The sequence below is a fragment of the Cotesia glomerata genome, linkage group LG8 (genome assembly GCF_020080835.1).
Source record: "Cotesia glomerata isolate CgM1 linkage group LG8, MPM_Cglom_v2.3, whole genome shotgun sequence".
Taxonomy (NCBI): domain Eukaryota; kingdom Metazoa; phylum Arthropoda; class Insecta; order Hymenoptera; family Braconidae; genus Cotesia; species Cotesia glomerata.
In genome coordinates this window covers 8,518,879-8,546,702 of record NC_058165.1, presented here as the reverse complement: position 1 = coordinate 8,546,702, position 27,824 = coordinate 8,518,879, and the positions used below count along the sequence as shown (strand labels likewise).

The 27,824-nt window shown below is 28.2% G+C and overlaps 1 protein-coding gene and 1 non-coding gene across 2 annotated transcripts in view; both read left to right on the top strand.

The window, feature by feature from the left end:
• The first annotated feature begins 2,803 nt into the window (after window positions 1–2,803).
• The window catches only part of LOC123270930 (terminal nucleotidyltransferase 5C), a 145,173-nt gene continuing 120,152 nt past the window's right edge, over window positions 2,804–27,824 (top strand). Inside the window, exon 1 of the mRNA XM_044737113.1 lies at window positions 2,804–3,154. Within this exon, the coding sequence (XP_044593048.1) occupies window positions 2,927–3,154 (228 nt within the window). The 5' untranslated portion in view covers window positions 2,804–2,926. The remainder of the gene's footprint in view (window positions 3,155–27,824) is intronic.
• Window positions 3,762–3,834, top strand: Trnat-cgu. Its single transcript has one exon. It is a non-coding gene; the product is annotated as a tRNA-Thr (tRNA).

The window sequence follows — 27,824 nt, the reverse complement described above, 5'->3', positions numbered from 1 at the left end:
CAAAATTTTCGGTTTGATTAATTTGTGTTTACAAGTTAATCCTAAGATTTGAACAACTGCATCGAATGCTGCCAACCACGTGAAAATCAGTTAATTCATTCAAAAGTAATTGCAGTTTGAAAATTTTAAGAATAGTGTTTTATTAAACCTTTATCAGGCTTTTGAGCTTGAAGAGTTAACTCTTTGAGCTCGAAGAACTCAAAAACGTCATAAGTGCAATTTTAAGCACTTATGTATGGAATTAGCGGGAAGTTGCAGGAATGGCCTTCAGGGTCAACCGTTTTTCTAATTTTTTTTGCTGGGAGTTTAATTTTCTACAAAAAATATTTTAATCACCTTTCTCCGTATTTGCAAGCCTTTACTCAGAAAATTAGATAAAACTTCAGAAATCAAAAATATCATTTAAGGATAAATCGAATGACTTTTACGAAAAAATCACAAGATACCTTTTTTGTCGAAAAATAAATTTTCAATAAAAAAGGTTCCTTATCATTTTTTCGTATCTTGGATATTCTTGCCAAAATTCATGCGCACATCTTAATTATCAGTACCAAAGTCAATAACAGATGATTAAGTATTGATGAGAGCAATAAAAAAAAAAATAAAAGATGACATGATACATCAGATATTTGCTTAGTTGTTCAAGCAATGTGACGTCAAATACTATTGTAAATAAACAATATTTATAGTTTTACACCAAAGTTATTACAGTAGCTATTGTAACAAATAAATAAAGATAAAGACATACGTAAACGCATATACTTATTCATATTTAATATATGTATAATGTATAATCATTACGCAATAATGATATTTATTATTTCATCCACGACAAATATACATATACATACACACTTATGAGTTTTTATAAGTGCTGTATATTAATGAACGAAATTAAAAGTATAAATCAATGAGTAACCTCAAGGTGTTTTTCGAATATTTCACAGCTGTTATTGTTTTCGATTATTCATTGACAGAAAATATATATATTAACATTTATGTTGGAATTAAACCGTACGGAAAGACTAAAAATATTATTTTGTCCTCGGACTTCATAGTGCTTAAGCGATGGGTCACAAGCGACTAAAATAAACCAACTACAAACAGTGTACAATTGTTCAGCAGCAAATAAATTATTTATTCTCTACTTCAGTATTTTCTTCTTATTATTTTAAAATAAAATACGCTATTAAATCTTCAGTTTAAATAATTTTAGACGAAGTATTTTCATTAAAAAACTAGCGTAGGTGTTTGCGATTCTAATTACACGTGTAAGAACACCTGGTTAAATAAAAATTAACAACAATTCATCAGTAATTAATAAATAATATTTGAGCAGATATTAACATCATTAACGTCCTTCAATCTTATGTTAATACGACAGTAATTAAATATACAGTTTTTATAATCATATTTAGTATAGTCGTAGAAAAATTGAGCAATTCATAATTCAGTTAAATATTTAATTAATGGAATTAAAAATTGAAATTTATTACTCGAAATTGTAATATTAATTTATGTACTTATCATCACCTGTTAATAAATATTTTATCAGGCAATAAATTATTTAATTTAATAAGGAAAAAAAATAAAAAACATTTAGAACATCTAGAAATAAGGGAATTTTTATAATTCTGAAGAGGCTTCTCAATTTAATGATATAGAAATTGACATACTTATAGTAGTGACTTTTAATTTCGATCATGAGTTTTTTTGTTAACAAGAAAATGATTTTTTTTACTCCTGTAGACGATCTTTGAGAAGTACTAAAAACAAAGGTATTGATGAGCACGATATCTTCAGTCTATAATTGAAATTCAAAAATCCAAAAATGTTTCGGTAATGTAAGATATTATCTGGTGATTATCGAACGATCAAAATCATTCGGAATTACCAAATCGAAAACTGAAGGAGTATAGATTCTGTTTTTATCAAAAAATCAATACGAAATTATTAAATCTTAAGAATTTGCATTAAATACTACAGATACGAAAAAATAATAAGATACTTTTTTTTGTACACTGATGAAAAATTTAACTTGATTTAAGATGTAAAAGTATATATAAAGTCAGGACTTTTCTCGAGTTATGTAGATTTTTAGGATGCTTTTGGCCGATTATAAGCGATATGATCATTTATCGTAAATATCATATAAATTCGTAATAATAGTCATTTAGCAAAATTACTTTCTGTTCTTGATCTAAAAATCATCAGAAATTGAATTTATTGATCAAGTCTCTTTAAAATTATAAAAATAAAATTAATAAAACTAATTTTTTATATATTTCAAGTGCTTATAACCTCTTATCAATAAAATTAAATAAAATAAATTTAATTAACGTTTGTACCGAACGGAACTCGATAATTAATTTAAATCTCTAAATCTTGTTTATTTAAATATAATGTGAGCTATTTATAACAACAGACAGAAAAAGCATATCAGAATATTTGTCCACTGGCATGACTTGCAACCATTTTAATCGGCTCACTCTCAAAATTCAATTTAAAAAAAGTACATGCTTAGAGCTGTGACGAGTAGTTTTCGCGCTTGCGCCAATTCACACAAACATTTTATCTACTAATTGCATGTATTATCCCCTCCGGAAAGTATTAACGTCGCCGACATGTAAATGTGGAGTTTGTCTGTGTACCGTCTCTATTCTTAACTAAAGATAATCCAACATTAACATTACATCTACACGCACAACTATTAAATAATAAGAAGAAGAAGCGCTCAACGAAAGCGGGAATGTTCCAAGTAGGGGAGCAGAGCAAAAAAAGTTTATAAATTTTTACAAATAATTCTAAGTCTAGTGAATTATTTTCACGAGCATTCATTGTCTTTCCGTCTTCAATACTCGTCATATCAGTGATTCAAACGTTTTATTATTACGAGTCTTTGAGAGTGAGTGAGTGATTATTTACGATGGAGAATCGATGCGAAAATGTGAATGAAATTTTGCAGGGTCGAAAAAAAATAGGGATGTTAAGTATCGCTGACCCAGAAGAAATCAAGATTGTTTCTTCCTCTTCTTCTTCTTCTTTGGCCGAAAAAATGATGCTCGCAGAAGTTTGTCCGTCAAATTTAAATTCAAATTACGAAACTAATTATCGACTACCCGAAGTCGGAGACGGAATGATTCAGCTTATGCAGGTAGATTAAGATTATATTTTTATTATTGTTATTATTATCATGATGAATAAATATTATATAACATGCAGCAAACTCTCTATTGTTGGGTTTATAAATACCCATATTTATTACCGGTTACAATTTATGCGCTCAAACAATTAGAATTTCATTTGTTAAGCAAGTGGAAATGTTGACGTGTATTGATAGTTATTGTTATCATTAATACTTATTTATTTATTTTTTTTTTTTTTATTAATTAAAGGATGTTAGTATCAAAAGTTGCGACCTTGGTTATCTTCTTTCACAATAATAATAATAATAATAATAATAATAATAATAATAATAATAATAATAATAATAATAATAATAATAATAATAATAATAATTATTAATTACACATTTATTATTATTATTATTATTATTATTATTATTATTATTATTATTCGGCTTAGAATAATAACTATCTATCTTTATCAATAAACACCGATCTTCGAGTCGATTATATATATATATATATATATATATATATATATATATATATTAAATACCTTAAATATTAAAAAGCCTTGGCCAAAAGAGTTTTACTCAGTGGAACTTAATAGGTAACTGGAAGGTAGTTACGGACAGTGTCTCGGATAGCTTAACTGGTAGAGCATTTGGCGCGTAACCAAAAGATCCAGGTTCGAGTCCTGGTCTGGGCTGTCTGAATTATTTTTTCAGTTTCTGAAAAAGCTATACTGAGTAAAAATTACATCTTTCTCTAACAATAATTTTCGATAAACGAATTTTATTTGTGAATTTCACCTAAATTTTCTCTGATGGTATGAGACCTCATACCGATAAAATATTATGGTGAAGAAGTAATAATAAAAAATTAGTCATTCTTCAAGAATTTGGATCGGGAGTATTCGGCTTAGAATAATAACTATCTATCTTTTAATAATAATAATAATAATAATAATAATAATAATAATAATAATAATAATAATAATAATAATGTAATGTAATGTAATGTAATGTTTATTAATAATTTTAGCAAAAGCTGTTTACATCATTTTTAAAATTTACAATTTCTATCAAGTATTACTGCTATACAAAACAGTAATGACAATTTATAACAATATATATATCCAATACTATCTATAATTTAATATTATTCATAATATTAACGTTCTTTCTAATATATTCTTTAAGTTTGATTTTAAAAATTTTTGTTCGGTTTTCATTAACTATATCCTTATCTAATTTGTTAAACCATTTGAATCCTCGTGACACAACTGTCTTCTCAGCTGTATGTGTCTTTGTATGAGCAATTTTCAATTTAAAATCTTGTCTAGTCACATAGTTTTTATCGTACACTACTACTTCATTATTCAAATAGTCCGGATAAAGTTTATATTTCATTTTATGTACAAATATGCATGTATTATAAAAAATAATTTGTCTTATTGAAAACCAGCCTAATGTTTCTAGCATTTTGGCTATACTCATATATTTATTTACTCCTAAGATTGCACGCATGGCCCTATTTTGCAATTTCTGTAGAATATTTATTTTATTCTCATTATAGTTCAGCATAATGGTGTTACAATAATTTAAGTGTGGAAGCACAATTATTTTGTAAATAAAGCACTTGACATAATTACTTACTGAATATTTTAACCTACTGATCACATTAATTTTTTTGGCAATTTTTTTACAAGTATATATTGCATTGCTATCAAATGAAAGATTATCGTCAATTATAACTCCCAAGTACTTTGTTTCACGTACGTAGTCTAATTCTTTGTTGTTAATAATTAATTTACATCTATTTCTTACATTTTTAATTCTTCGATCATGCAAAATCATATATACAGTCTTCTTTACATTAATTTTCAGTTGATTATTTTTCAGCCAACCCGAAAGTGCTTTTAATATACCATTTAACTTTTTTTCTATATCGGACAACTTATTACCACTTACCGACAACATCATGTCGTCAGCGAACAATTTACAATCTATAGATAGTCTCTTAAATATATTTACAATTTCATTAATATATATTGAAACACTAAATTTTTGCTTAATTTAAAAATTTAATTATTTAGACCATTAGACCTCGCGGATAAGAAATAATCGCCTAAACTTCTAAAAATTAGGATTCGCTGCTCTGGGATATTCCGCTCCCGTGAACCAATGAGTGTCTTTGTCTTTAGATGATTTTATTAGTTTGAGACAGAAGTTCTCACGCGTGCCAGTTAATTTATTTTACTTACTTACAAATTTTAACTGCAACGATGACCCTTCGTCTTTGATTGACCCTTTGGCAGGTTGTAGGTAGATAGTCGTAGTAAATAGATAGGTGAATAGTGGTAGTTTAGTAATAGTGTATAGCGGTGATAACAATAAACTTAACTTTATTACACAAAATAAGCACTTTTAATATAAACTTGTGGTATTTCGGTTACGTAATTTAACAAAATATTTATAGGGATAGAATAATTAAACTTAGTGTTATAAATAATTGAACAATAGTAATAAACGTGGTGAATAATCACCTAATGCAAAAATAATAAAATTAATAGAAGTAATATAAAATATTTCTGATAATTAGTATTAAACTATTAATAGAATTTAAGTAGGTTTTAGTAGTAAGTTTTATAAATTTTGGTGAGTAATCACTTAATAGTGATAATAGTGGTATAGTAGTAAATTGACTAAGAAATATCAAACGTGGTGGTTGACACCGGGGGATAGATCGAAGTGTCGAGCAATGCTCAAGGTTTGAGGTTCGTAACCGTTTTTTCCCCTCCTCGTGTCGTCCTGTGACGTCACGGGAGTTACACATTAATTTAGCGAGCGTCGGTAACGAAAATTTCGGGTGGTAGTTCGCCAGGCTGATAAAATCGGGACATCTGTAGTGTCTCAATATTATAAATAGTATTGGACCCAATTTGGAGCCTTGTGGTACACCATGTTTTACATCACACTCTTCTGACATAACATTTCGGAACTTTACTTTTTGCTTCCTATCTGATAGATAGGACCTAAACCATTTAAGGACTGTTCCTCTTATACCTAAGTTGTACAGTACATTCGATAATTTACTCTTATCTATCGTTTCAAATGCTCGAGCAAAGTCGACAAACACAACCCCAATGAACAAACCTTCATCTAAATTTTTTCTCAAACGTATGATGGAATGTTGAAGAGCTGTTTCGCATGAATGATTTTTTCGAAAGCCTGATTGTTCAGGGTTAATAATTTTATTATTATCAATAACTCTAACAAGTTGTATATTAATTATTTCTTCTAAGACTTGTTCATATACAGGGAGTGTGTTTATCGGCCTTTGATCTACTATTTTATTACTTCCTGCAACTTTTTGTATTGGTGTAATTGTCGAAATTTTCCAACTGGGTGGGACAAGACCCAATCTGAGTGAATTATTTATCATGTAAAATATTATATCATTTCTGACACTCCATATAAGTTTTAAAATTTTTACATTAACGTCATTTTTAGAGCTCTTAGTAATATCTAGTTTATTAATCATTTTGTCAATCGTATTTATATCAATTTTATCGAATGATTCCCATTTACTTATGCTATGTGGTTCGATATTTTCATCTATTTCCTCACTATAAGACATTCCACAATTAATCTCATTAATAATATCTTCTATACTACAAATAAAGTACTCATTGAGCTTATTAGCTATAACTTGATTATCAGATACAATATTATTATCTATTAACATTTCACGTAGATTCGTTTTTGTATTTCTTTTATCACCTATTAATTCTTCCAAGGTTTTCCACATGCATTTTGAATTGTTTTTATTATTACTGATGTTAGTTTCATAATATTGTTTTTTATTTAATCTTATGTTATTTACTACTTTATTGCGCAATATCTTATACTGATTCATATCCGATTCTAATTTCGACCGCATAGCTAATCTATATAATTTATCTCTGGCTCTAATTAGTTTAATAATTTCATTATCAATCCAAGGTTTATTGGCCCATTTAATACTCTTGGATTTTTTTTCGAATGGTGCCAATTTATCTAGAACATCTAAGACATTATGACTGATTTTATTTACATTTAATTCAAAATTTACAATATGACTGTTATTATTACTATTACTACCATTATCACTATCAATAATACTATCACAAATACCTAACTCTGTCTGCCAATTATTAAATTTATTATATATTTCAGTTTGAAATAAAACATCACTAAATTTTTTAAAGTTCCTACTATAAACAGTTATATTATTATCAACGCTATTTACTTGCTCTGTCTGAATACAGATGATGTTATGGTTAGACAACTTCGGTGTTTGTAATACTGAAGATTCAACTCGGAAATTCGTGAAGACTAAGTCAATTATCGTCCTCGATGTTAATGTCGATCGTGTCGGCGTCTTAATATTCTGTTTCATGCCTAAATAAGACATTTCATCACTTAATTTTCTCGCGTAATAATCATTTTTTAACATGTCAACATTAAAATCTCCTAACATTATTAGTCTTCCAGAATCTAAGAGTTGTTCTGCAATTTCCAGAATTTTATCACAGAAAATACTTATACTACTGCTTGGTGATCTATATATATTGCATAATACTAAACAGTCTTCACTATTGCCTAACTTAATACTATTCAACCAAATTCCTTCAACAATTTCACTATTATTCATTACTACTTTATATTTAATATTTTCCTTTACGTAGGTAATAGTTCCACCTGTTCTATTATTTTTTGTATTGGTTCTTATCATATTATAATTCTTTATATCAATCTCATAGTCTAATATTTCCTCATTAATATGATAATAATAATAATAATAATAATAATAATAATAATAATAATAATAATAATAATAATAATAATAATAATAATAATAATAATTTCAATGTGAAATTTTATTTTCATCAGAGGATTTAATTATAACACGTGTTTAGATGTTTAAAGTCTTATTCAAAGGCTATCTATCAGAGATAGAGAAAAATTGTAAGAGACATTTCTTATAGAAAATTGAATTCCTTACAAAAAAAGATCCTTATTAATTTTCCCGTATTTTTTATCATTTAGCCGGAGTTTTCATTTTAAATACGATTTCAATCAAAGATGTATTTCAATTATTTATTATTATTATTATTAGTATTGTTCAGTTTTTAATTATAATAATAATAATTAATTTCTTATAAAAATTATTGGACTCACTTTTGCACTGTGCTAAAAAAAAACTTGGTACGACTTATGAAAAGAAAGGATTTGTAGTTATTTAGCATAACAAGTACTTATACTGGTAACGAGTTAGTTAATAACCTACAGAATGCGTTAATTTTTTTATTTTTTCTTTTAAAATTAATTTTTATGCAAGTTTCAAGTCTTCAGGAATTCATTTTCTCTCATATATTTTTTTTTTTTTCAATTTGGCATTACAAGTTAATTATATCGCCGAAATTGCACCGAGAATTTCGTTGACGAAACTTGGAACTTTCCAATGTAATTAACTAACAAGTTTTTTTCGGTGAATGAAAGTAAAATGATTCACAGATATAAGATATATAACATGCAACATTTAATATATGTTTTAAAATTGTTGTTGTAAAATGTTAATGAGATAATTCCTAGCAATGAATTGATAATTTTCCATAATCCATAATAAAGTACGTCAGTATTGATTAGTGTGAGTTGAGATAACTTGTTGCGTGGGATGTTGGTCTCACAACCTACGCCTCGATTAATTCACCCTCGTTTACGTCAATAATAATCTTTATTTTGTTTTTATTTTTATTTCCCAAAGGATTTTCAGTAAATTTTTTTGTCAATTACTTAAACTCGATCCCTAAAATTAAATAAAACAACGAATTTCGCTACGAGGGACAAACCAGAAAAACTTGTTGCGTTTTATTCGAGAACTTAAATTGAAACCTTGACCGAATCCTCCGGAGTGAGTCTTAGTAACAAGTATTAACGTTTCAATTTCAAACACAAGGTCATGGGAATGTTAACTTCACTTCATCATTACAATTTTTTTTTTTGAAGTTTTTAGTTGAAAGAAGTTGATTTCATTTCAAGGTTGTTTCATCAATTAATCAGAATAATTTATCTTTATTGATAAATGAGAAATCTTTTTTTTTAAATGTCTGGTTGAAAAATTTTTAAATTTACTAGATCGAAATAATACATAAAATTTTTACCAAAAGATGCAGCGAATTTGAGCGATGGTTTTAATTTATAATACATCCTCAATTGCTCATTTCTTATCTACATTTTTTTAATTAACAAAATAATAAATTTTATGAATTATAAAGTGGGTATTTTGATTTTCATTTATATAAAAAATCAAAATAAAAATCCAAGGATTTATTTATTATTTATTTGAATCTACCTTTATTAATTCAATGATATTTAAGTTAATATTAGAAATTTGAATAGCGCGCTACGCGCGCGCCTTTATTTTAACCAATAAAGAATCGTGGCCCGTTTTTTGCGAGTTTCGACCTTTGACTAACTTCAAGACTTTCATGTATTTTAATTTAGAGGATCAAATCAAATTTTAATGATAATTTATTGTAAAAGTTTATATTAAATATCAAACTGAAATTAAGCAACCAATCTAACTCACTTTTCATAAAGATATTCATATTTTTTTATAACACATGTCCGAAAATGAATTAAATATATATCTTCAATTATTTATATCTGTACTATAAATGAAGAGACCTGTTTTATAAAAATCCAACAAAAAAAACCATTGACCTATAATAAACGTCTAATTAATCATATAAAATTCAAAGTTTCTCAGTTAATCTTTTAAGTTTACGTATTATTTCAATATTTTGTAAGTTGAGAAAATAATGACTTATCATTATTTGCACTTATCAGCACATTACAAATTGTTTCTTTGAAAATTTTATTTAAATAAATAAAACGTAATAATTATATTATTGATTGACTAATTAGATATGTTTATAAAGTTAAACTCAATTTTGATCACGATTATAGAGATGTCAATTTACAAAACTATAGATTATTTGTCGTTTGAAAGATTAACCTTTAAGGTATTTTGATAATATTGACAGTATTTATCTTTGCAAATAAAAAATTGTAAATATTCACAAAAGCCCTTAAAACATAATTGAGGATGAATACTGATGTAAAATTAAAAAATTATTTTACTGAAAAGCAAACAAAGTTCAACTCAAAATAGAAAAAGATAAGTGAAAATAATGACTCATCAAGTTGGAATGTAATGAAAGATTATTTTTTATTTTTAAAACAAAGCGAATTATAAATTTTGATAGACGTAATTATAGCTTGATAATAAAAAGTTAAAAAAATAGTACAGTGTATTATTATATCAAGGAAAACTGAATTAAATGAAGAATTTTTAGTAAATAATCCCAATAAAAATTCGACAGCATTTAAATCAGTTGTTTTTAAAAACACATTATCAATCATTTTTTTCATTGAAGTTACCATTATGCTGATGTAAAGTAATTTACTATTTTACTAACAAACAAACAAAATCCAACTTAAGCTCAGCGAAGTGGGCGATTGACGATATTTATTCACTACGGTTAAAAAAGACTTAAAACAATCTGTTATGTAAAAAAAATTATTTTAGGGTAATTAATTAATTTTACATTTAAAATATTTAATGTGTTTAAGTATTCGGCCCTAGCGTGTTAGACTAATAGACCGGGAACTTCCGAGTTTTAATTTATTGAGAATAATAGGTTTGTTTGAATATTTGATGTAGTTGAATAATTTTAATACATATATTGTTTAAATCCAAAATTATTGTCATTATTTAATTTACAATAATTACAATTCTTACACAGTGATTGAAGTTAACTTTTTCTTTCATATAACTATTTTACAATATTACTAAATTCACAAATATTAATAATTTAAAATATACCTGATAAAAAATTTGATGAACCTTGTTGATTTAATTTGTTTTAGTTGGTTTCACTTTACGATTTCACTTTACCTTTACAAATGTTTTACTTTCTATACAATAGATTTACACGTGGTCTATTGAGACTTATTTAAACTATGTACGATGTTAACACTAGGACGTCAGGACAACGAGAGAGTTTTTTTTGGTGACAATTGCGAGATGTCGAATTTTAGGGCGTTACTAATTTCCACTCATTGGGGGAAAAAAATGTCCAATTATTTATCTATTTTCTTGGGCCCTTACCCTCTCTCTTAAATTTGTCTACAAATGTTGCATGAGTCCCTCTACTTGGGTCAGAGTGCAACATACTTTCTTACTTACTCTTATGTTCTATTATTCATCTTTGTGTTTGTGTATATATAAGCGTATTTACGCATAGACAAAGACATACATTTGTACTGTCTACATTAATTTATTTATTTAAATCGTATGAATAAATACGTACTCAAATCTAGCATCTCTTACGTTTTCTTGAATTTAATTATTTATTTGTAGAAATATTTCTTTGTCGTTTTATAAATTTGTTGTATTATTTTAGAATTTAATTGTTTAATATTTGTTTATTTTAAATTATTTAACTTTCAAGTTTTATTTTTTTTATTTGTTTCTTATTTCATATTTAATTTTCATGATGTAAAAATTATTTCAGAAAGTGCATTATTAAAATTTATTTTGATATTTGTCTCAACACTAAAATTCTGTAATTAAGTTATTCTAAAATCTTTTGGTTTAAAATAAATCTTTTATCTAATGTTTTTTGTCATTACTTAAGTATTTCTTATTTTAAGTATAAGTGAGTTTGCTTACATATAACAAAACTCCCATTCATCTATTTAATCTCTTTAATGTACCTGGGCCCCAGACTAATTACGGGAATTTCCCTGGGTCTCTTACAAGAGTCAAACGAGATACTTAATGATCACACTCGAATTATCTTTTACAATCGTTAAAAAATGAAATAAAATCATACTCGATTTTTTTATAATTAATAAATATGTAAAGAAAAATTTCTTTACATAACAAATCCAATACTTGAAAATTTCAAATTTCGCGATCAGTTAATTCTTTATTTTTCCGCTAGGTAGAAACGCTCTCTCACTTGCAAATTAATTCCACTAGAATATATATAAGCTTCAAACTTCTTTTTATTGTTTAAATAAATAAAATCATTTTGAGGCCCTTCATGTTCAATTTTAAAGAATTGAATTACTTTTTTTTTCTGAGTTGAAAAATTGTTAAACTAAAGAATATAAAAAAATTCCAACAAACTCAGCAGAGCACGCGATTGACAGATAATATGAATGTAATTGGGAAAAAATGATTATGAATAATCAATTCAGAAACTTTAAGTCAATAAATTAAAATGTTGTATGCTAATAAATATTTTTTTAATAAAAAAGCATAAATAAATTTTTCGAATTACTATTTGTCGCAAGTTTGTTTTGAATCAATATTATCAACTTTCTAAAGTATTTAAGTCCCGAGCGAATGTCTTATGATAATTACTTAGATAGACAAATATGGGTAATTTGAAATAATAATAATTAAAATTATAAATCATAATCATAATTAATTTCATAATAAAGTTACTAACAGTTTCAAATAAAATCTCAATTAGAGATCCGGCATTTAAATACTAATTTATTTATTTGCTGCCTAAATTTGTTAGGGCTGGTAATTTAATTGTAAGTAATGAATAGCAGCTCGTATGAAGTTGATAGGCTGTTCGATTTAGTAGGATGGAGAATAAAAGGCCAATACATTATTGAGATTAATTACCTCAAGACAAAATAGATTGATCTACTGCCGTTTTATTTATATTAAAAACTAATTTATTATTTTGCTTACTAAGTATTTATCTACCTGTTTTATTTTAACTTTCATTGATTAATACTGATACCTGTGATATCCCGAATCGCTAAAAAATCTTACACGATAAGATTATTCGAATAAATATTTAGTGTCATTGTAAAATTATCGCGTAAAAATTTATCACTCAGATTTTTATTTTCTAGGAAGTTATCGGTTCTTAGTAATTTTTTTATCGTCGTTAACGCTAGTTTAAATTATTTATGTATTTGATCACTGAATACTTTACTTTTACGACTGTGAATAATTATTTCTGTACGTTTTTAGACGATAAAAAAATTCAAAGACAGCAACACTGGTTGGAATTTTTTTGACGCCTCGAGGTTCCACAATGATAGAAGGATTTGTTTATAGTTAAAAATATTTGTTAATATTTAACAAATCATTTATTAGAGACCACTTTTTAGTCCTTAATAAATATTTCTTAGTATTTAAAAAGATTTATTAATATTTAATAAATGAATATCAGATTTATCAAATACAAACAAATCATTTTAAATACTAAGAAATATTTGTTTAATACTAAAAAATGGTCTCTAATAAATGATTTTTTAACTATTAACAAATATTTTTTGGTACAAAAAAATCCTTCTATCAGTGCAGCTTCGAGTCCCGGCACCTTAAAATTTATTATGAAAATTAAATGCAGTTATTATTTAATATAATATAATATAATGTACGAATGACTTGTGGCGTTTAGTGTGTTTTGTAATATATAACACATTTAATGGTTAATATTTAATACCATAGCGTGTAATGTCCGATTAATCGTAGTATAGAGTACTAGGTACAGAAAGGTACACATGCATTTACGTATACACACATACAGAATAGGATCACTATTTAACATTTCCCGTTATGTTGACAAATTGATCATTGAACCGAATAACAACGCTTATCTCTAAAGCTGTTACGCAACTTTATTCACACGTGCTCGGTGAACCGATAATTCACTATGCTATGCTACATAAAATGTCTCGATATACATATTTTTTAAATAATTTACACTTGATATTAATGATTGTAATTATATTCATCATTTATATTTATCATAGCCATCGATGTCGCTTTTTATACGGCGTTATTTTATGATATTAATTATTAATATACATTACAATAAGCTGATTTACTATTACATTCTATTTCATTATTATTATTTGAAAATTTGAAAAGATTGAATAATAATAATAGTAATTAGTACAATGATTTATTTTGACAAGTTCATTAAACTAATTTTCTTACGCCAAGAGGTCTTTATTTTGAAACCAGATGATTTATCTAAATATTGTGGCTTTATAACAACTTGGTATTCAGATAATAGATGTTAGGTCAGGAGTTATCGATTATCTAACTTCTGTTTCGTTAAAAGTTGATAAGCTCGAAATCAGAGTTCAAAAAGCACCCGAATTTTTATCTGATAAAATCTGTTTCGAAGAACGCAACTTTTACATTTAGCACTTATAATAATACTTATAATGTACACCCGAGTAAAAATGAAATTATTATTTTTTACGGAAAAATAATAAATTTCGTTCGACCGCCGCACCACCGCTGCACTACCGCCGTTTGGCGGACTATTACGCCGCACGCTAAAAATTTACTCCCCCTAGCATCGCCGCACCACCGCTGCACTACCGCCGCACCAATGCTAAGTCTTACCTACAATTTCACAAAAAATGGTATCATAATTAATTTATCACGCAATAATTAATTAATAAATAATGCGACTAGAAATATTAATGTAAGACCTATTGATCAACCTCCTTTTAATCAAATGCCTAATATTAAAAAAAAAAATTTTTTTTAAATCAGGCCAAAGCACCGCGAAATTATTAATTTTTTTAGTCGTATTGTTGATGTAGATTTTTAATTTCGTCCTCGGGTTGCACAGAAGTGGTACGCCTATCGAAATACTCTGAAAAAATTTTAAAAATTGAACTGTGATGGGATTCGAACCTGGATAGTCTGCATGGAAGTCTCGAACATTGCCAACTACGCTGCAAGCCATAGTTAACTAAAAAAATTTTGTTAAGCTATTTGAATGATCAACAAATATTTTATTTCAATGTATATACCATCAAACAGCGGTATGGTGCGGCGGTGGTGCAGCGGTGGTGCGGCGGTTGAACGAAATTTATTATTTTTTCGTAAAAATTAATAATTTTCTTTTTACCCGGGCGCGTCACAGCTGTGGTGCGGCGGTGGTGCAGCGGTGGTGCGGCGAATAGAAATTTATTTACTTGTCACGGCGGTGGTGCGGCGGTGATGCGGCACTTGTAAAATAATCAAAATTGTCACGGCTGTAGTGCAGCGGTGGTGCGGTGCTTAAAAAGCCGTGCAGCGGTGTTGCGGCGGTGGTGCGGCGGAATTCTGTTTTTACTCGGGCATCTATAAAATATTCTCCGGTGCATTTAAATGTTGATAAAATTTATTAGTAGCAAATTAAAATGTTTTTGACGAAAAAGAAAAAGAACTGAGTAAATATTTACGAGACAAAAAACAGTAGTTTTTTTTTTATACTTGTAAGCTTTACAATATTTATCCACAAATTTAAATTCACCCGAGTCAAAATTAATAAACTAATTTCAGCCTCCAAATTCTACTCGAGGGTAAGGAGGCTGAAATCAGTTTTTTAGATTAACCCAAGATGTACAGCGAAACCTTAATTTCAGCCTAAACTTGATATTTTTGTCCACTTTTACCAAGTTTAGGTTGAAATTAGTATTACAGAACCCTAAAATGACCCTCCAAAGCCTACAGTTCGATCGAGAAGAAGATCCTGATTGGTTTATATGAAATAGGTGAGAGGAAAGAAGGGAAAGGAGAAGAAATTTAAATAAAAATGGCTGCTGGGAGCGGGAAAAATTTTTAATTTTAATTTTTTTATTTATTCATTATCCTCTATCTATAGATGAAATATAAATGTGTGAAGTTAATTAAGTATCGAATTAACGCAAAAATATGGTCCCTGATTCCTTATTGATTGAAAAATTAAGGCGCGTAAAGCGCGAAATTTAAATTCCTAGTAATTTATAATTCTCATATAATTTATAAAATTCGCTATGTGAATTAACAAAAAAATTAGCATTAAAAAAAACATTTGATAAAAATGTTTTCTTTATTTTATTTTTTTTTTGTTTTTTATAATTTTTCTTTTTTATTTTAATTTTTACTTTTTTTTTGGAGTTTTTTAAAGGAGGCGGAGGGGGAGGGGATAAGGTATCGCATCATATTTACATTCATTCATCTTAATTAAGTTTAACGCTTGCCTTATAAATCATTTTCTAAAAACGCCTATCGCTCTAATCGAGATTCGAACAGTACACCTAACGCACGCGAGACTACAACTTATCCGCAACGGGAACGTCCCGCTCGTGAGATGGACAGGAACTATAAGCGGGCGATTGACGGGACTTATTAAAATATCGAAAGTAGCCGAAAAAGCCTTGAAAACCTGAAAATGATCTACAAAATAATTCAGAGTAGTTTCAGGTTTTTCTTCGGAATATAAAAAATTATAAAAGTGCCGCGGAAATTCCTGCAAATAACCTGAGGCTGAGTTTAGGATACACGGAGAAAAAAATTTTGCTATAGGAACTCTATAGTAGTTAGTTAGTTGTAAAAAGTTCCAGTAGGTTAATGTATTCTTATAGTAACAATACCGTTTGGCTCCTGCAACTCTACATCGTTGAGCTCTGAGAGCTAAACGTTATTTACTTCTCACAACTCTACAGGATCGTTCTGAGACTATAACAAATTTTTGGAAGTCTGCTTAATAATTTTTTTTTACGATTTAGCATTGATAATTTAATAAATACATGCAGTAGAATGAATTTATATTGCCAACAATAATTGTATATGACAAATAAGAATAGTATTATAATAGAAATAAAATAATAATAGAACTTATATTACAAATAAAAATTATTTGTAAAATAAAAATATGGTCGTCACAAAATTATCTTATTTTCTTAATTATATCAATAAATATTGGACATAAAATCACTACCGTATATGCACGAGAAAAGATAAATAAACGAAAACAAATTTTATTTTGTGTTAAATTGGGTCTTTTTAATGTATTCCGATAACTTATCACTTGTCACAATATATTCAACTAATAAATTAAATTAATAGTCACTGCAAATGAACCTTGAAAAACCATAAATACAAAACTGTTCTAACGAAATTCAATTTGACAAAAAAAACCTATTTCCTTAAATAAATAAATTAGGAACTTAATTGTCCTCATATATTTTTAATAATATAGATTAGTAACAAAATAATTATGTTTGGCATTTTAGAAGGTTATGAAATATGTCAGCGCACTCTACTACTGCGCAACGTAGAGCGCTCTCAACTATACCGTTTGGCTTTGAGAACAATCCCGTAGAGCTCTGAGAGCTCAACAACATTGAGTTATCAGAACTAAATAACATTTTGTTACTGTAACCCTACAACGAACAGTAAACTGTGTATAGTTGTGGTAACTCTAAAGTTACGTTACCAGAACGAAATTTTTTTTTCCGTGTTGTTTCAAGTACTTTTTGCGGAATACAAAATTAATAATAACACCGCTGAAATCCCTGTAAATGACCTAAAGGCTAATTCGAGATAGTTTTAGGTTCTTTTGCGAAATACAAAAACGATCAAAGTACCGCTGAAAGTCCTGCAAATGACCTGTGGGATAATTTAAGGAAGTTTCAGGTTCTTCTTCGGAATATAAGAAATTATAGAAGTACCGCTGAAATTCCTGCAAATGACCTGACGAAAAATTCAGGATAGTTACCGGTTCATCGGTGGTATAAATAAAAATAAGTAAATTACCGCTACCATTCTTGAAGATGATCTCTGGGATAATTTAGGGGAATTTCAGGTTGTTTTGTGGGATACAATAATGATAAAAGTACCGTTGAAAGTCCTGCAAATAATCTGAGACTGAGTTTAGGATCGTTTCAAGTACTTTTTCGGAATACAAAATTAATAATAGTACCGCTGAAATCTCTGTAAATGACCTGAGAGCTAATTCGAGGTAGTGTAAGGTTCTTTTGCGGGATACAAAAATGATAAAAGTACCGCTGAAATTTTTTCAAATGACCTAGAGAAGAGAACAGGACAATTTCAGGCTTTCCTGTGGTTTAAAAAAAATAGCAAAAGTACCGCTTCAATTCCTGCAAATGACATGGAGGAAAGTATAGGATAGTTTTAGGTTTTTCTGTGGCATAAAAAGAAGATAACAAAAGTACCGCTATCATTCTTGCAAATGACCTGTGGAATAATTCAGGGTAGTTTCAGGTTCTTCTTCGGAATATAAAAAATTATAGAAGTGCCGCTGAAATACCTGCAAATGACCTGGAGAAAAATTCAGGGTAGTTGTAGGTTCATCTGTGGTATAAATAAAAATAACTATAGTACCGCTACCATTCTTGCAGATGTCCTGTGGGACAATTTAAGGGAGTTTCAGAGTTTTAAAAATATAGCAAAAGTGCCGCTTCAATTCCTGCAAATGACATGGAGTTTAGGATAGTTTCAGGTTCTTCTGTGGTATAAAAAGAAAATAACAACAGTATCGCTAAAACCTGCAAATGACCTGTGGGATAATGTAAGTAAGTTTCAGGTTCTTCTTCAGAATTTAAAAAATCATAGAAGTGCCGCTGAAATACCTGCAAATGACCTGAAGGAAAATTCATGATAGTTGTAGGTTTTTATCTGTGGTATAAATAAAAATAACTACCCAAAAAGACACGATAATAATTACGGCAATTGTCAGAGCCGCAACGAGATCTTGTATTTTACGTTTATTTATAATAATTCAATGTCTGATTACATACAAGAGCGAGTGACGACTCAACAGCAATAATAATCATCATAAAAATAATAAGAATAATAGTTATAATAATACTAATAATAATAATGATAGTAATAACAATAATAATAATTATATGAATATTAACAATGATAAAAATGGCAATTGTAATGAACAGACGTAGATAATAAAAAAACCTAAAACATGTTATTCATTTTCTTGAGTAGGTTCTTCATCTTCTTTATCAGTTTTGGCCTGTTCTTTATTTTCTATATTAATTTTGGCCTGCTCTTCACTTTTTTTATTGATTTTTATCTGTTTTTCACGCAATCCACCTAGCATTTTGGTCACGACTTTTTTAAATTCACTGTCAGTCAGTCTTACGCTCTTCTTACAGTGGAATTCCACGAACTCTATGAATTAGAAGAATGATAAATATCAATTTTAATAATTATTTGATTTAAAAGTAAGCGCGTTATATCGTTCAATCGGGTTGCGGTCAACTAGTCAGATCGACAAAATTCCAAATTATTAAGACTCTAGAAAATTTAAAATTCCGCTACATTCAAAGTTTATAAAATACATTAGCTTAAATAGAATAACAGCCGAAAAACAATTTTGTAAATTATAAAACACCGGGTTATCGAATAAAAGTAAATATAAATCTTATATTCCTCAAGAGTTAAAATTAATTTGATTTCGAAAAGGGTTGTTCCGACGTATATTCATCCGAATACTCATCTATCCGAATAATGATTCGGCCGAAAATTACTCATCCAAAAAATTGGAAGTTTTTCTTAGATGGTCCACCTTTACAATCATGAAATTTGAGTGTTTTCCATACATGCTTGTAAATTAAAATAAAATTAATTTTCAAAAATTAATTAAAAAAAATTTCTAATCTAATTATAAAATTATTTACATTTTTCGGCTAAATGAGTGTTCGTCTGTTCATTCATTTTGGCGTATAAATTTTCGTTGTTATGTTTTTTAATTTATTGAGACTTTGTGACTTTGAAAGATTCTATTAATATAGCTTTAGATTTTTCTTTATTTAAGATTATATTTTTCGGAATTTTAAAATTTGTAAAATTAATTATTTTAAATTACATTTAATATTTACTTTCTAAGTTCTAGTAATTTATTAATTCGGAATGTTGTCAATCTGACTAGTTGACTGCAATCCGTTCAATCGTATAGCATATGTATATTTCAGATATGAATTAACCTTCCGTTACTCATGCTATGAGCGTAGCGCTGCCCTAAAACGACTCAACTTATAGGTTACCGCTTAAACATAAGAGATAAACTAAATAAAAGAGCGCGAGTAATAAAGGGTTAATATTACGTTATTAATAATATTTTTGGTAACGAAGATACTTCAAAGTCATAGTAAATGCAATATATATGGACGTTTACTCCATAAACGTGCCAATTTTATGCCTATTTTTGTCTCGACAAATAGTCCAAATTTTTCATAGATTAATAATTTTATTTAATTATTATCATTGGGAAAACTTAAAAAGCTTAAGAGATACTACGAAAATATGGAGATTAATTATACTAAATGTTATTGAGGCAATATTCAATATGAGAAAAAGGATTACTGTCGGTAAAAGTTCTTTTTAGGTACAATTTTGAATTGAAAAATCAATTCCTCTGATATTGTCAGTAATAAATGCAGTAATTTCTAATTATCTTAAATATAAAAAAAACTATTGATATAATTATTAGGTATAGGTTGTTTTTGCCAGGAAACTGTTTCGAGACACGCAGGGGATTTTTGAGCTCTATAAAAACGTTTTTGATGTAATAACTTTTATTTTTATTGATATTGTATGATAAACAGTGGTAGATAGGGTGATTATCTTTTAAAGTTAACAACAAATTATATAATTAACTATATTTTTTTTCTTATAATATTGGCCTGAGACCATACTCGCCTAGTATACAGAGAAACGCCCATATATAATATTTCATAAACTACATTTATTAATATTTTACCTATGATTCACTTAAACGTATATGAAAACTAATTAATAGAAATATATCTACTATCTAATATCTAATGAAGAAGAACCGAAACAAAAATATATTTTTAGATATTTTCATTTACTACTGCTCGATGACTATAGGGTAAATCCACAATAATACCTTACAATGAAATACGGACTTTTTACTGTATCGTAGGTGTTTTTTGGAATTTTTTGCCGTTCATTTTTCTTGGTCATCGCGATTTCCATCAGTTTTTCTACCCCAAGAATTTTTTTAAACAAAGATCTGGTCATCTCATTTGGGTTCCGTCTCATTCTTTTCGATGTTAAATATTCGAGAAAAGTGGCACTGACCAAGATGTCACTTTCTGGCATCAATTTTTGCTAAATATAAAACAAAAAATTAACCATTTTTTGTGACAAAAACGTGAAACAGTGGTATTTCAAATGAAGTAGAGGTAAATTTTGTAAGAAAAAAATTAGGAAAACGGTTGACCCTGAAAGCCATTCTTGTAATTTCTCGCTGATTTAAATCGCAAAGCTATCGTAATGCAAGTTGTTGTGACGTTTTTGACCTTGAAGAGCTTAAAAATGTATTTTTTTTTTGCTGTTTTAAGCTCTTCGAGATTAAAAGCGTGGTAGTGATTGAATAAAACATTTTTTTTTCAATATTTAAATTGCATTAATTTGTGATTTTTCAAATTTGTAAAAAATTAAAAACTAAGTGATTCTCACGCGATTGGTATCAATCAATGTGGGCTTTTAGAGTTATATAAAAGCTCAAAATTTCACTTATCACTTATTATCACACATTTTAACGAAGATCATCCTTTAATTTTATTTCTATAGGCATTCTAATGGCTTTCAGGAACACAACAAAAGTTATGTTATAAATTTTAGGTAACCTTATATTGTCTTTGATTGACTTCTGGAACAATGTTTATTGACGTCGCTATCTTTGCAGGATCTTGCTGCTGCCGAGCATAGAGTGTTTTCATTTGTCGAAGATAATACTCCGTAAAATTTATGCATTCAGGTGTTACTGTAAAATCAGTAAAAAAAATTTGTCAAGTGATTTAACGACAGTTTACGACCTGATATCCCTTCTGGAAAGAATGATAAATACACATATAAGATTTCATCACATCTATGAGTTTCTATGTGCATTTGTTTATATTTTCATATTTTGGATAAGAATTTATGATTATTTTCCAGAAGGGACGTCTATGTACAGTCATACAAAAATATTTGACCTTATATAACTTAATATATCTTGATGAAAGTATGTATGCTTCGAATACTTTTGAAAACTCTTTTAATATAATATTTTCTAGTCGTCTACTGCCGATAGATATATTTATATATGCGATCATATCTCTTTATTTTTAATAGTCATATTTTTACAATCAATATTAAATAATACCTACACTGATAAAAAGTTAACTTGACTCAAGAGAAAAAATTTTGAGCGGAGATATTCTTCATTGTTTATGTAATTTTTCTTGATTCAAAAAATTTTTCTCACTGATTCAAGTTAGCTTTTTTATCAGAGTACAACTTATGCATAGAGATACGTCAGAAAAAACAGCAAAAAAATAAACGTAGCAAAGCTCAAAAGCTTAGAAAGATCAAATTTAAAAAAAAAATAAAAGAAGATTTTCTAATAAATTTTATAAAATATAGTATGCTACTAAATATTTTTATTAAGGAAGAAATAATAAAATATTCATACTTGTATCAGATTATATTAGACCTTAAATGGGAATAACTAAAATTAACGAATATAAGACCTGATCAACAGTTTTAACATGAGCCAGTGTGGCTCATCTAGGTTAAGGTCTGACTCAAGTTGATATACCTGGGCGAAAGACAAAAATGAACTTTCCAAACAATTCTTAAAGTATAACAGAAACAGGTATTATTTTATACAGGTTCTAGGGACACATCGAATCTAACTTTACCTCTGCACGCACTGATAGAAGGATTTATAGTACGGAGTACTAAACTGATTTAGTAACAAAATTTTTATTCATTTATTTGGGAGAAACAAATATTTTGTACCCATCAAAATTATTTGTTACAGTTTAATAAATGATTTCTTTATATGAACAAAGTCTTATTACATGGAAATAAATATTTAGTTCCACCAAATAATATTTATTAGTAACAGGTACTAAATATTTGTTTGGCAAGTATTGTCGGCAGATGGCTATGCTTTAATTCCAATGTTTATGTGATACATAACCTATTCACTAATTCAGATTATTTTATTCAGCTCGATTTTGGGAGATTTATTAAACCTTTAAAAACACACATACTCCCAATAAATGTCTTTAATTTATGTCCTTTTTCAGTGGAGTTTAGTTTACATTTTTTTATTTGTCTATTATCGATATGTTAAAAACTTGTTTAATTTTAAATTTTATAAATGTCTCAGACAAAAAATATAATATAATGAGATTCTTTTCTTTCTAATACCTTATAATTTTACTTAAAATTATTTATTTTAATTATTTTTATTTATTTAAAGTTAAAAAGTTAGGTTACACGCTAAAATTAGTTAAAAAATTAATTTCTTTGATACCAATAAACGATTTGTATGTATGTATATTTGTATGTATTGAGTACCAATAAATCATTTGTTAAATACTTCTAAATATTTATTTGGTGGAACTAAATGGGCTTTAATAAATGATTTAGTACCTATTACTAAATATTTGGTAATGAAAGGTTTGTTACTAAATCATTTAGTATCTGTTACTAAATCTTATTAAATAGAACTAAATCCTTCTATCAGTGCGGAGTTAAGCATTATACATAGTAATTAAATTACCCCTTGGCCAGGTATCAAAATTTTTGTCCATTTTTCCAAGATTTTTTTCCGTTTTCACAAGATTTTTTTCCACTTTTTCAAGATTTTTTGAAGGCAGGTTGTGAAAAAAGCAGGATAGAATCGCATTATTTTCGTTGTTTACTCCTGACTTAGTGACTTTTGCTAACTTTTTGGGATCAAGAGCTTTTTGGGAATGAAAAGTCTATAATTGAAATTTCATACATCATTTAATCATACTGCACAAAAGACTAAATCGAAAAAATATATGTCAATTTTACATATTTGAATTTTGTCGACAATGATATCTCACGAAAGAATAAACCGATAATTTTTTTTACTCGACGAAGGCAAGAAGCGGCAACTTTGTTTTGTGCAGCGGGCCGAAAGTTGACGCTTCCTGTCCGTCGAACAAAAAAAAAATTATTTTTCCATTAAAACACTAAAATTTTCCGTCATTATGTCAAAAAAATATCTGCGTAAAAATCATAACAATAGTCTTTCTTTTCAAGTGTGCAAAATTTGATACCTTTTTGTTCGTTTCTTCGATAAATTTATTCTTGATTTGGATAGATTTTTCACCATTGCTCGATTCATCACTCTCTCATCGATAAAGCATTTGTTAATAACTAAGCTAGCAGAGTAATAAAAACATAAAATTATACTGATGTAATGTTATACCTTTTTTGATAATCCATGGATGAGGTTATTTTCAGGTATATATTTTGTATTATCATCCTCACAACTACTGCCGTTTATACTTTTATCATCCCCAAGTTTATTAAATTCCTTTTAAAAAGAACGATGTATCAAATAATTATTTTTAATCACTTAAGTATCAAATATTTTTTTAACTAACTTTCTCCCGTTCGCTAGACGGGATTTATTTCTAGATAACCGCTTAGAACTTTATGTATATTTTACATAAATAAAAGAATAGTATATTACATATCTAGGAAAGTAAAATACTATTCTTCCATGACTTTAATAATATTTAAAACAAAATAAACATTCCCGTAAATCAAAACTCGATTTGTGGCATTTAAAGGGGCACTAATAATCCTGTAATAGTGCGACTACATAAACTAACTTAATGTTAATTTTTGAAAGATTTTGACACTTTTACAGTCATTACTGTAACTCATCGTGATAAATTTAAATTGTAGCAAGATAACTAGTACACTGTAAAAAGAACGGTGTTAAAAATGGACTTATTTTAACACCGCGCGGTGTTAAAATAAAATAACACCGGCGTAACTTTTCCGGTGTTAAATAGCGGGGTGAAATCGGTGTAAAACGGAGTAATACCAGTGTAAAAATGGAGTAAACAGTCTATTTAAAATATCAAGATTATAAAATCTATAAAACATAATAAAATTTAGTTTTTAAATTAAAAAAATAAATAGAAAATATATTAAAGTAGTATTCATTACACCGGTCCACAAAAAAAGTAGTCTGTACTTTTGACCGGGCCTATCTATCTTTATGTATGTTGACGCCCTGAATCCGAATCTGAAGTCAGTTTTGCCCGGACACCCTCAAAATTTTGAGTAAAATGCAGAAAAACCCCAAATAATTGCCAAAAACTGATCACAGCGATGAATAAATTTTTGTGAACCCAAATAAAGTATGATTTTTATGTATGTCAATTCACTTAATCTGAATCTAAACGTTAAGTAACCCCTTGTGCCGTCAAAATTTGAAAAAATTGCAAAAAACCCAAAAAAAAATTGCAAGAAATCATGAAAAATCGAAATTATCGAAATGAAAAAAATTTTTTGCCAGTGTAATTTTTATAATTTTTAGTAAAATAAACAAAATTGTACCTATAAAACTGGGGAAAAAAATGTATGACATAAACAAAATATAAAAAGTCTTTGAGTATCATCCAGAACAAATTTTAATTTCCGTTTATCGTTATTTAAATTATTACCTATATAAATCGAACTTTACTTAAAAATTATACAATTTTACACCTACCATTTCAATAATTAATAGTTTTATGAATTAATGAATATACTGTCCAATAGTAGTAATTTAGTGAATAAAAAAATTCACAAGGAAAATTTTTAACACCGCTTTAACACCGGAAAAAAATATTTACACCGGCAGCGGTGTTATTTTAACACCGCTTTCGGTGTTGGAATTTAACACCGCAAATTTTAACACCTACACCGCTTGGACTTACCCCGGTTTTTTTTACAGTGCATGTTCAATACAAGAACAACTAATATCATAAACTTAATAGGTTACTTACATTCAGCAATTTTTTCTGATCTTCATTATTTTTAATGGATGATTTAAAATCATTAGTGGCTGGTAAATTTGACAGATCTTCTTCACTGTCATCGTTAGTCATTATTTTTTTTTCTGTTTCAAATCCATCAATTTTTTTTGAATTGTTTTCTACACAGGTTTCTGAAAGCTTGAAGAGAAACGAAACGGAATGTTATGTTTCCCTTGGTTGCCCCTATTATCTCTTAAGGGCGCCACTGGATTTTTGGACTCAGTATCCAGAAACTGGACCAGAACATGGAGTAATAGGTCAGGGTCGAGAGAGATTGCTGAAAGGAACCAAAACTTAAACACAGAAATTCGTTTAACAAAATTATTTATTTATCCAATCCCTTTTACAATTAATGGCCAAAATAACAATATATAAAATTTCATGAAACAAATTCACACTCACACCCCACTCTCATACGATATATTTCGCGCTGTCCAGCTAGACCCTCACGTGGCTGTAGTACCCGATGCCTACTGGACTCTCACGTTACTCTATCTACTTCGCGTCGTCCCCTGGACCCTAACGCTACTCTAACTTAGTTCACACGGTCTCACGGACCCTCACGCCACTGAGCTGCACCCTGACGTGACTACACACGCTGTCCACACAGTGCACGCTGTCCCCCAAACTTCACGCTACTCTAAGAGAACTACCCCGAAGCCAGAGGAGTATACCATGAAACCGAGATGGTCTCTTTACTCACACACAACCACACTATATTCCTTAAATTCCAATAATAATAACGCTGGATTCCAATTTATAAATAATTTTCCAAAATATTATTTTCCGAATTAATATTTCTAGATTTGCTATATCATTTTCCTAATTATAAATTACAAATTTTTATTATCTAAATTACCACAACAATAATTATGCAAATTACAATTCCAAATTATCGAGGATTAAATCCATTTATTATGTCCGAGAATTTACTAAATAAATTTTAATCTTCATTTTAGTAAAAATTAAATAAATTCCGATAATTGAGTAAACTTAAATTCTTCCTAAATTATTTGTATTTAATTCGAATTATTTTATTTAATTCTGAGCCATTTTATTTAATCCCTTTATCGGCGGTAAATTTTACTGAATTTTATTTTCATTGCAAATGTGAAATTATGACAAAAGATTATTCTATTATATTTTATTTTATGTCTCTTGAAACTTATTTTACTTGAGTTTATTTTATTTTAAACGAACTAAGACTTTTGTTTCGACCTTGAGTGTCCTCTACTCAGCGTTCTCGCGCGGGACAAGATGGCTGACGCTCTCGCTTGGTCTTGCGTCTCTGTCGCAAGTTTTTAGTGTAATTTTTTTTTCTGACGAATTTTTACAATTTTTATTTTCTACCCTTTTTTTTTTTTTACTAAATAATTCAGATTAACAAATTCTATTGATTTTAATGATTATTTCCTGACTCTAGATTTATTTAAATTATGACAAATATTAAATAATACGCCAAATAATTTATTAAAATAATTTTAGTGTGAAATGAATTTTTGTCTTAAATAATTTTAATTTAGCGGTTTACTTAATTCTACTCTGCTGGCTTAAGCCAAATTATTGTCCAACGATTCTCAATAATTAAATTTTACACATGACATAAGAATCTAGAATTAATAACCCGAATTAAATTCCTGGTATTACTAATTCAGACAGGCCTATGTGTAAAATAAGTAGTGACAAAGATAAATTATTTTTCTTAACAAATTAATCAATAACCCGAAATAAGTCCTAGTATTATTACTTAATTAATTTATAATTTTTCTAATTTATAGTCAATTTAATTTTAATTCTTACAAAAAGCGATTGTGACCGAACGCGAAATGGCGGTGACCTTCAGCCGACATGTTGCCTGGCTGACGTCGCAGACTCGAGAAATAAAATCAGACAGGATATTTGTACCTGGAGCTTTCTTAACCTTCCGTCACTCGCG